Raw genomic sequence first — 12,102 nt, 5'->3', positions numbered from 1 at the left:
GTATTTCGGACCACTATATCTAAGAAAGAATCTGACTCGTTCCCCGAAACCGAAACCGAGTCCTTCCGCAATGGTTGCAGCGACGCTAACCATTCTGTTACGGAGACATTCAGATGTTTATTTATTGAGAATTTAATACGAATCTGATTATTAACTCTGAAGTAATCACGCTCATGAGATATTTGCTGTTGGCAAAGAACCAGAGATAGCTGTTCAACTAGTAACCATAATGAACTGACGTCTACAACGAGAGAGAGAGAAGTAAACATTTAGTTGTGCTACTTGTTTTAAGTGGCATTTCAGTATTTGAAAAATAAGTGTTCATCGAGGTAAATTGCACTAAACTGGTAGTTTTTCGAGGATAAGTGAGCACGAGTTAGGCTAAAACGGTTGGACAGGTATTTGAACATCCGCCCTCCTGAATGCAAGACCGGCTTGTTCGCCACTACAGACAGCAGTGCCGCATCTCGCTTGGTCCTCCTGCGCGCTGATGGATTCTGTGGATGTTGCCTGCGTGAAACAGGACGGCATGTCAACGTCTAATTCGTGTCCTCCATATTCTTCTGTTTCCGTGTTAACAGAAGATTGTTTGAAGAAAGGATGGGAAAAATTTTAAATGAGTGTCAGCCCATAAATTAATTCCTTTGTATGGTGGCTATAATTTCCACCTTACAAGAACTCATCCACATTCTTTGCCGTGATCTACAAACACAATTAGGTAACATGTGTTTGGTTGTACGTCATGTATATGAATATATAAGGGAAACTGACATTGTCTCGTACGTATTGTAAATAATTGTTAAAGCTTATTGCGTGAAAGGTGATCATCATCATAAACTAAAGGCTATGCCTTGTCAATTTAGCCACGTCCCTCTCTCCATTGTCATCCTCTTCAATTCGTCATACGATTTTATCCCCATATCTTCTTTGATGTTATTAAAATATGTTGCTCTTGGGCTGCCTCTTTGTTTTTTCCCTAAAACGCTTCCTTCAAATACATTCTTTAGGAACTGGTTGTGTCTCATTATGTGCCCTATAATTTTTTTTTCTTCTTCCTATATGATTTAGCAGCGTTCTGTTCTCATTCACTTCTCTTAAGAAGTGTTATTTACTTTTTCTATCTACCCAGCTTGTTTTCGTCATTCTTCTCCATATCCACATTTCCATTGTTTCCAGTCTCTTTTCCTCTACCTTTCCCAGAGTCCACGCTTCACATCAGTATCTTAAGACATATCAGAAAAAAGTTTTGGCAAACTGTTTCCTACGCGTTATTGATATTAGACCTCGCAGTCAAAATAAGGGGCTGAGTTAGGCAAGTGAATAGTAATTTCACTTAGGAAACGTAAACTTCGTAATATAAAGTTTTTTTAAAAAATCTACAGTAAATATATAAGCAGGAACAACGTTTATCATTTCGTAGGATTAGTTGCCTTCATCAATCATTTATGATTAGATTGTAGTTTATAGAATTAAGAGATCCTAAGATCTGCTACAGGGGATAGTCATTCAGGACCAAATCTTCATTTTAGAATTTATTATTCTCCGTTACGCACATTCATTTTACACCCGCCTGGAGTAGCATCTTGGACATTCGTAGTATACGAGGAGTTACTAATAGTGGCTAATATTTATAGCCGGCCGAAGTGGCCGTGCTGTTCTAAGCGCTGCAGTCTGGAACCGCGAGACCACTACGGTCGCAGGTTCGAATCCTGCCTCGGGCATGGATGTGTGTGATGTCCTTAGGTTAGTTAGGTTTAATAGTTCTAAGTTCTAGGAGACTAATGACCTCAGAAGTTTAGTCCCATAGTGCTCAGAGCCATTTTTTAAATATTTCCAAGGAACGAAGTTTGGAATTAACCCCTAGCGACACTCAGTCTGGTCCGCAGGAAGTCAACATCTACAGCTACACCTACATCATCATCTACATACACACTCTGGAAGCCACCGTTTAGTGCTTGGCGGAAGATACCCTGTACAACCACTAGCGATTTCCTTTTTTGATACACTCCCAACCAGAGTGAGGGAAAACCGGATCTCTATATGGCTCCGTACAAGAGATAATATATCAGATCGTATCTTCGTAATCCTTATGCGAAATGCACGTTAGCGGCAGTAAAATCGTTCTGCAGTCAGCCTCAAATCCCGGTTCTCTATATCTTCTCAGTGGCCATCATCTTCATATCCTTCCAAGTATGAGGTGCTGTAGCCACCTTTGTTACGGTCTGTATCATCCATCAATCCATCTCCAACGAGGTCTACCTACCTTTCTTTCTAGTCGGCCGATAATTCATTTTCTTCATTTGCAATCTGTTTTCTGTCGTTTTATTAACATGATCCTCCCATTTCATTCTTTGTTCTTCTTTCTTGTCATTAGCTGAAAAGACGTTTAAATCTGATCTTATTATTTCATTTTATAATTTTGTCCATTTTATTTTACATATAAACATATGTTCACCTCCGCTGGCTGCAATAGTGATTTTTCTTTTCTGTTAATGTTCATGATACGGAATCATATACAAAAGTAAGTACAGTCACAACTTTATAAAATTTCATTTGTGTTCCTTTTCTTTTTCTTCTTGCAAGATAGTTTCCAATTGATCAGTAATAGCTCGGTATTTATTAACTTTCTTCTCAATGATTTTATTATAGTTAAAACTAATATCAAATTCTACACACATCAAAAAAGTTTTGCCTGTATTCGTCGTGGCATACTATCCACATGTTCATCAAGGCCCTGTTGGTCCAGATTGTCCCACTCCTTGACGGTGATTGGGCGTAGATTCCTGAAAGTGTTTGGTGGGTAACGTCGTCCATAAACAGCCAGTCATGTTGTGTAGGGTTCATGTCTGAATAACATGCTGGCCACTCTAGTCTAGCGATGTCGTTATCCTGAAGGAAGTTATTCACAAGATGTGCACGATAGCGGCGCGAACTGTCGTCCATGAAGACGAATGCCTTCCCAATATGCTGCCGATATGTTTGCACTATCGGTCAGAGGATGTCATTTACTTATCGTACACCCATTAGGGCGCCTTCCATGACCACCAGTTGCGTACGTTGACCCCACCTAATGCCACCCCAAAAACTCAGGGAACCTCCACCTTGCTGTACTCGCTGTACAGTGTGTCTAAGGCGTTCTGCCTGACTGGGTTGCCTTCAAACACGTCCCCGTTGTCTGGTTGAAGGCAAATGCGACACTCACCGGCGAAGAGAACGTGATGCCAATCCTGAGCGGTCCATTTGGCATGTTTTGGGCCCATTTTGTGTCATTTACTTATCGTACACCCGTTAGGGCGCCTTCCATGACCACCAGTTGCGTACGTTGACCCCACCTAATGCCACCCCAAAAACTCAGGGAACCTCCACCTTGCTGTACTCGCTGTACAGTGTGTCTAAGGCGTTCTGCCTGACTGGGTTGCCTTCAAACACGTCCCCGTTGTCTGGTTGAAGGCATATGCGACACTCACCGGCGAAGAGAAGGTGATGCCAATCCTGAGCGGTCCATTCGGCATGTTTTTGGGCCCATTTGTACCGCGCTGCATGGTGTCGTGGTTGCAAAGATGGACCACGCTATGGACGCTGGGAGTGAAGTTTCGCATTGTGCAGCCTATTGCGCGCAGTTTGAGTTGTACCACGACGTCCTGTGGCTGTACAAAAAGCATTATTTAATATGGTGGCGTTGAGTCATGGTTTCTCCGACCCGTAATTCGGTAGTAGCGGTAATCCAGTGCAGTATTAGCCCTTGGGCGGCATGAGCGAAGCACGTCATCGACAGATCCTGTTTCTCTGTATTTCCTCAATGTCCGAACAACATCGCTTTGGTTCACTTCTAGACGCCTGACTCTTCCCTTGTTGAGAGCCCTTCCTGGCACAAAGTAACAATGCGGACTAGTGACATCTCAGAACAGTGAAAGGGACTGCGTAGGTACCAGTCATCCCCTGCAGTAGTAGCACTTTGCTTCATGAGTGAGGCATGTAATCGACAGTTCCTGTCTCTCTGTATCTCCGCCATGTCCGAACAAAATTGCTTTTGTTCACTCTGAGACGCGTGGACACTTTCCTTGTTGAGTGTCCTTCCTGGCACAAAGTACCAATGCGATCGCGATCGAACCGCGGTACTGCCCGTCTAGGCATAGTTAAACTACAGACAACACGAGCCGTGTACCTCCTTCCTGATGGAATGACTGGAACTGATCGACTGTCGGATCCTCTCTGTCTAATAGGCGCTTCTCATGCATGGTTGTTTCCATCTTTAGGCGCGTTTGCTGACATCTCTGGACAGTCAAAGGGACTGAGTCTGTGATAGAATATTCACAGCCAACGTTTATCTTCACGAGTTCTGGGAACCGGGATTATGAAAACTTTATTGATGTGTGTAGATAATTGAAGTGGCTTCTCATGCTATAATTTCCTCATTTCTTATAATTTTCGATCGGACTGAATTTTTCCCTTTCAAAGTCATTATATTTGTATTGTTTGCAGATATAGTTAAGCTGTAATACGTCACGTTTTGACTCTGTCTATATTTCTCTCAGTAGTGCTCTCCGGTGAGAATGTGGCTTCCTCTCCAGTGTTTCCGATTTGAGTTCCCCATATATCTCCATCATGCTTGCGTGTTCTTCCAACCTACTGGTAACAAATCTAATAACCCGCCTTTAATTGCTCCGATGTCTTCCGTTACCGATCTAGTGCAGATCCCAAACATTCGAAAGGTACTCGACCATGGATCGTACTAACGTCCTATATGCGGTCTCTTTCACAGATTAACCACACTTTCCAAAATTTCTGCCAATAAGCCGAAGTCGACTGTTCGTCCCCCTACAATAAACGTTACATGCTCATTCCGTTTAAGATTTCTTTGCAACGGCGCGGCTACTTATTTAACCGACGAGTCTGTCAAGCTGCACACTACTACTGATGTACTGGGGCATTATGGGTTTGTTTTTCCTAAACATTCGCATAGCTACCATTTTTCTACGTTCATCATTAGTTGCCATTCATCATTCCAAGTGGAGATTTACTCTAAATTATCTTGTGTCCACTGGCAGTCACTCAAATCCGAAATATTCCTTTTTACCACAGTCGCAGACTGCTGCTTATCCGGCCCGCCATATAATTTATGTGTAAAGAAAATAACAGTCGTCACATCACTTTCCCCTGGGGCACTCCTGCCGATACTCTTGTCTCTGAAAAACAATCGCCGTTCAGGACAACATACTAGTTCTATTACTCAAGAAGTCCTCGATCCACTCACACATCTGGGAACCTATTCCGTTTGCTCATCCCTTAGTTAACAGTCGGCATGGCACCGAGTCAAACTCTTTACGTAAATCTGGGAATAATGAGTCCACCTTTTGCCTTTAATGCATAGTTTGTAAGATATTACGTGAGAAACTGGCAAGATGAGCTCTGGCACGAGCGATGCTTTCTAGAACTGCGCCAATTTGTGGACAGAAGCTTTTCCCTCTCAAGACCATTTATTATATTTGAACTAAGAATATGTTCAAGGATTCTACACCAAACAGATGTTAAGGATATTGGTCTGAAATTTTGCGGCTCTGTTCTTTCACCCTACTGTTATACAGCAGTCACCTGTGTTTTTTCCAGTTGCTAGAGGCTTTGCTCTGGACGAGACATTCGCGATAAATTCAAGCTAAGTAAGGGGGCAGTGCTGTAGGCTAAATTGTTATCTCTCTTTGCGACACAAATATGGACATAATATCTTTTAGTCTATTTTTATGTTTCTAGTTTTCACGACAAATCCGCATGAGCATCTGACAATTTCGGTAGCCAGTGGCCATCTTTAGTCTGTCATTAGTAAGAAATGGATTTTAGGATGCAGCACTTATCCTAAATACAAGTATTTTCACACAGATAGGTCAATACATGCTATAGTGTACACGAAATAAAGCAAAATAAGCACAGTTTGTAACACCCTTTTACACCTTTTTGAGAGTGGACTATATTTTGCACCTTGTCAAAAAAAATGGTTCAAATGGCTCTGAGCACTATGCGACTTAACTTCTGAGGTCATCAGTCGCCTAGAACTTAGAACTAATTAAACCTAACTAACCTAAGGACATCTCACACATCCATGCCCGAGGCATGCTTAAGAACCTTTCCTCACAGTTCTATCGGCGTTTTTTTATGGATTAGACAGAATATTTCTATTCTTGAACAAGATTCTAAAATTCTGTTTCATCAGAGGTCAACAATGGTCAATAAGTATTAAAATATAATGTTCTGAAAACACCAGTTGTTACTTGTTCCCCCAGCTACAGTAGCCAACCTCAGCCACAATAGTCAAACGCAGTAACAATCGTCAGTCTGCAACTTCGAAATCAGATAAAATTTAAACAGTGATGAAGAAGCAGTTGAAATCTAAATTCCGTTAGTGCTCGCATGAACTTAACGGCTCTTGTTGGCGATCAGTTTATGGAAACTGATGCCATCATTCTGCGATGTGCCGTCCATGAAGTAAGCATTTCAATCGATGACGATCATCAAGAGTAAACCAGCGCATCCAGAAAAACCGTTCAAAAACATTGAACTTCGGGATTTGATACCTACACAATTTACCCTGATAAATAGCTTCGCTTCAGTATCTGAAAAGTAGCGGCCACTGAATGAGTTTAGAGTGGATATTGCCATGCCTTTAATCCAGTCAGGAATTCCATTCCACAAGGTAAGCAATCCTGTGTTCTTGAGAAGTACACACAAAGTTCAATACTGGATGAGAGCACTCTGACAAAAAGTTACATACAGCCACCTTATGAGTACGTTTTAGTGAAAATAAAACAGGCGGCCGATATGGATGTAGTTGAATTCGTTTGAGATGAATCTACTGATAGTTTCTAAGATAAGTTTTGAATTTGTTGGTTTTTCCGTTATCTGGTGAATGGGTAAAACCGATTTTGAAAATATTGGTGAACAATTATCTGGTGAATGGATAAAACCTACACTTTTCCAAATGTGTCAACTCGAGAAGACAAATGCCTGGACCATGATGCAATCATTCAACGATAATGAATGAACCTGAGCCCAGGGGGCATACAGTACGAAAACGTTTGTGTAGTGGTAACTGACCAGGCACGCTACATGCTTTTGGCTTTCCAACAATTGAAGGCCATTTACCTCAACCTCAACCATGTGATATGTATTGCGCATGGTCTATACACTGTTTGCGAAAGTATATGGGAGAAACATTTTACGGTAAATGACTTCACTGCAGCTGTGAAGAACATTCTGGTAACGGTTTCCAGTCATCGAATTTTGTATCAGTAAATGACAGGGCTCCTCCTTCCACTGTTTCCTGTCATCACAAGGTGGGGTACTTGGATGACATGCACCATTTTACTGTGCGAAATGAAACACTTCATATATTCTTTAGACTCATTGATCGCAGAAGCCATCAAAGCAGGCTCAAGAGTTAGTCAACAACAAACACGTAGTGTTGTAACTTTTTGCAGTCTGTGGCTACAAGTATTTGCCCGATGTGGTTCAGAGAAGTGTTAGCGACGTCTTTGATGGATTTATTAAAGACAAATTCGAATCAAATTTGAAGAAAAGTGCAGATCTGGAAACCTTTACAACTCTGACAGTACTTGCTTTATGGGCGCTGACAAGATATACTCAGTTGGTGTCTGTAGACATCGAGACGAGTTTTTCTATATATAAGAAGTTGCTAAGCTCAAACACCAACGAATTATTGTCAAAATCATTGAAATAATGTGTGTAATCCAGTATAACAGAACCCTGTGAATGGGACAGAGAAAGTTAGTGAGGCTGGTTTCTCCCAATATAAAGCGCCTCCGCATATATTTTTTGTATTTTCAGAACTTTTGCCCCTCTTTTCTGAACGTTAGTTACATCTAAAAGTCTTTCACCAGTCATTAGATAAAAGGAGGAAAGAATAACTGTATAATCTATAAGAATTTTCCCAGCAAGTACCTGCGTAAAAAGAAGAAAGTATAAAATCGTACGTACAGACACATGATGCAAGTGATTCCATTGTGTAATCAACAATACCGAAAGTAACCGACGGTGGTTGTTGAGGTTTCGTAGGTGGAGTGAAATACTTTCCTTGTTTGTACATAAATGCTTGTTTTCGAAAAATATCTACTATAAAACCTGCAGAGGTAGATACTTTTGTCCCGATAATAGACATTTATCTTAGACAAAAAGAGGATTCCGCCTACAAAAACCGACCGATTCAAATCGTTACTTTCGCTATTACTGACAACAGAGCGGAAACCATGTGCAACATATGACTATAGGTGTGACTTTAATCTTTTCTCTCATTAGGTAGATAGCTACTTGGGAGACCTAGTGGAAAATATACTTATTCCTTTTTCCTGTTTTCATCTACTGACAGATTGAAGATAACCACTGGCTGGTCGAAATCAGTTACAGCAATGTGGACTGCTCAAGTGACTTTTAAGCGAAATGAAAAACATGAAAGAACGGAAGTCAACTACGTTATCTTCAAGACAGTACACAAGTTTGGAAGCTAGGAGGCGAGGTACTAGCGGAATTAAAGCTGTGAGGACGGGGCGTGAGTCGTGCTTGGGTTGCTCAGTTGGTAGAGCAAATGCCCGCGAAAGGCAAAGGTCCTGAGTTCGAGTCTCGGTCCGGCACACAGTTTTAATCTGCCAGGAAGTTTCATATCAGCGTACACTCCGCTGTAGAGTGAAAATTTCATTCTAGAAACATTCCGCAGGCTGCGGCTAAGGTACGTCTCCGCAATATCCTTTCTTCCAGACGTGCTAGTTCTGCAAGGTTCGCAGAAGAGCTTCTGTGAAGTTTGGAATGTAGGAGGAGAGGTACTGGCGGAATTAAAGCTGTGAGGACGGGGCGTGAGTCATATTTGGGTGGCTCAGTTGGTAGAGCACTTACCCGCGAAAGGCAAAGGTCCTGAGCTCGAGTCTCAGTCCGGCACACAGTTTTAATCTGCCAGGAAGTTTCAGTAGGCAGTTTTCTTCTAAGTAATGTTTGCTTCCGCTACAAAAATTGGTACTGGTTGTATCAGTGTGTTAATATTAATTGTAAATCTTTCTCGATGTAGCAAGTTAAGGCAAGAGCATATCATTCACTTAGAACATGTAATTTGTCTCAAGAGTCCTTAGGAAGCAAAACTCTTACGTCGACAGGGAAGAGAGAAAACGTTACATGTTGCTGCATTAAATAGTTATGTGGATGAAGTGAGCCGTGGTGCAGCGGGCGCCGCCAACTCCCTCCGTCCTTTGGCGGCGGCGGCGTGCCGCCCGCCGTAAATGGAACACGCCGGGTGGGCCCCGGCAGCCCGACTAATCAAACACGGCCAAGTCCGGCGCCACGCGGCCAGCCGGGCCACCGCCATATTACTGCCATCCCTACCTGCTCGCTGGACCGCGGCCCGCCCACTGAGTACACAAGAGTTGCCCTCGCAGTCTGCAGCCAGGGCCCGCCGGAACGCTCTTGCTGCCCGCCACAGTCCGCACCTCAGGTGCCGCAGTGTTGACGTTACACGTGCAGCACGACTGGTACACTCGCGAGACCCAGCTAACCTGCGGACTGCGCCTTTTCTTATGTTCCCGCTGGATACCACTTTTTAGCTGAAAGTACCTATATTTTGCGGCGCCTGTCACGTGCGACATGGGTGCTCTCGGTGCTCAGTTTCTATGCACAGTACATTGTTATGTGAGGTCTCGGTGTTGCTTCGGTATGCATTTATCACGATCCTTTACTCGTCCATACCCTCCACCACTTTTCTCTGTCCATTCCCTCCTCCCCAATCTTTCTGCCAATCTGAACCTCGCCCTTCGTCCATTTTCTTTTCCTGATTCTTCTGTCTCCTCCTTCTCCTCTCCCTTTCATTCCTTCCTGTTTTTTTCTCTATCCATCTCCTCTGTCTTTGGTGGCAAACAGCTAATGCACAGTGTTCACTTTGTAGGTTGGGTGTTTTCATGGAGGAGCAATTAGGAACCTGCCTGTCTGTATTTGGATCGAATTCAACGAATTATCACCCACTAACGCTGTAGGACTCAAAAGAATTGATGTTCCCTTGCTGGTGCACTACCGTTTTCCGATGAGTGTCTGATACGTAGTGTCACATTCGCGGCCAGAATGCTTGCCGCAGCAGTGCTAGCACTTTGACTTTCTACACAGCTGTTTTTAAAGCTTCAAGTGTATTAACGCCGCAACTTGCCACTAGATACCATTGTAGTTTGGAATTTCACACAAGCAGTCCTAAAGGAACTCCGACACACTGTGTGTAGATAATTGACAAAAAAGAAGGGGCAAGACACAAGGACGTATGTTAAGATGTCAGGGAATAACTTTCATGGCACGGGGACGGGACTGCGGGGGATGAAAACTATACCAGAGGGTAAGGAAGATTAGTGTTTAGTGTCTCACCGACAACGGCGTCGTTAAATGCGGAGCGCAAACAGGTATGAGGGCAGTATGACGAAAGAAAGCGGCCGTGCTCTTAATGAGGAACCAAGCTAGCTTTTCTCTTAATTGATTTAGGGAAGTCAAGAAAAACTGGATGGTGGGACGTGCATTTGAAGCATTATTTTTCTGAATGTGAAACCAGTTTGCCAACCAAGTCGCCTAATCGCTCGGTATGGGAAGACAGAGATACGAATATATCCAAAAAAATTATTCAGAACCTAGAGTGCCAGTGCTATTCTGAAATGAAGAGATTGGCAGGCAGAGGGATTTGATGATGACTGCATCAAACAAGTCAGAGAACTATTTAATACATATTATTAAAACGAATGTATGTGAATACCCACATACATATGTATGTATGTATGTGTGTATATATGTTCCATATCTCCACCTAAACAACTGTGCTGATTTCAACTAAATTTTGTATACATATCACTTATGGTCTGAGAATCATCGCCGTGCGGTTAAGAACCACCTACATATCAAAGGCGTTGGGAAGGGGGGTGTAAAAGCAGAGTAACCCCGACTTACACAGGGTGGGGCAAATAAAAGTGGACTAGATTAGTGGATACCACTTGTGACAGCATTAACGGAGGAGGAAAAGACCTACAGTTACTCCCAACAGGATGGAGCAACTGCCCATACAGCTGGCCGAACCTTGCAGAACATTCATACAATCTTCACGCCTGACAGAATTATTAGCAGAGGTCAGTCTGCTCTTGGCCCATGCTGGTCGAGCTGGTCACCTGAACTGTCAGTCTAAGGCAGGGGCGGGCAAACGTTGCACGCGGCTCATAAGCGCACAGCGCTGCACGTGTGCTGCTCGCGTGCAATCGTCGAATGGGGCAGTGGCGACAGCCGGCAGGTTGCGGCAGTGTAGTACCAGGCTAAGCTGCGGACGTCGATGCGAAGCCACCTCTACGTAGTGAACGTTGTATTTCAAGAACCGGAAAATGCAGAGTGAAACAAGGAAGCGTAGATTTGCTATCTTTTAAAAAGTAATGGGAGAATAACTTTTTCTTTGTGCAAAAACGTGAAAATTCGAAATGTTTAATATGTGGCAGTTTTCTCGCTGGTCAGCAGAAGTTTAGTATTGAAGGCCATTATAACAAATTTCACAAGGACGAGTACTATATACTGTCGGATTCTGAGCGGATGGTGAAATTGACTGAGCTTAAGAAGAGCGATCTGACGATACTAGATTAATCTGTCGTAGTTGCTGTGGTCACGAGAGATCTGCGACCTCCTTTCGTCATGTCTCGCATCTAACTGATTTAACATTTTATGGAGCACTGTTTTAAATTTTTCAGGACGACTACAATAATAACCCAGCGGTACGTGCAAGTTATAAGATTACGCTTAATATACCGAGATCTGGAAAACCTCCTGCTGAATTAGTAAGTGTTGGTTAAGAGGAAACATCAGTGATGAAAATTTAAGTAACTGTTTGCGTTTGTCTGTATGTAGACATTTTGTTCCACTCCACCTGTGATAATTAAATAAAACGTATCGTAGGTAATAGGTACTCTTTCAAACCACGATATCTTTCAAGTACTTATTCCTACAATCAATAAAGTAAATTAGGAAACAAAACGCATTGCAGGGGAAGGAGCGGACAGAAGATATGGTGAGGAGGGGAGATAAGCGGGTGGCCAGCTTGCCCCTGTG

At 42.9% G+C, this 12,102-nt stretch overlaps 1 protein-coding gene across 1 annotated transcript in view; it reads left to right on the top strand.

Moving 5' to 3' along the window:
- The window catches only part of LOC126095653 (sterile alpha motif domain-containing protein 1-like), a 90,350-nt gene extending 80,851 nt beyond the window's left edge, over positions 1–9,499 (top strand). Inside the window, exon 2 of the mRNA XM_049910412.1 lies at positions 9,217–9,499. Within this exon, the coding sequence (XP_049766369.1) occupies positions 9,217–9,499 (283 nt within the window). The remainder of the gene's footprint in view (positions 1–9,216) is intronic.
- Positions 9,500–12,102: the final 2,603 nt, after the last annotated feature.

The sequence above is a fragment of the Schistocerca cancellata genome, chromosome 8 (assembly GCF_023864275.1).
Source record: "Schistocerca cancellata isolate TAMUIC-IGC-003103 chromosome 8, iqSchCanc2.1, whole genome shotgun sequence".
Classification (NCBI taxonomy): Eukaryota; Metazoa; Arthropoda; class Insecta; order Orthoptera; family Acrididae; genus Schistocerca; species Schistocerca cancellata.
The sequence above is the reverse complement of the archived record's forward strand: the minus strand, read 5'-3'. Positions and strand labels throughout refer to the sequence as shown.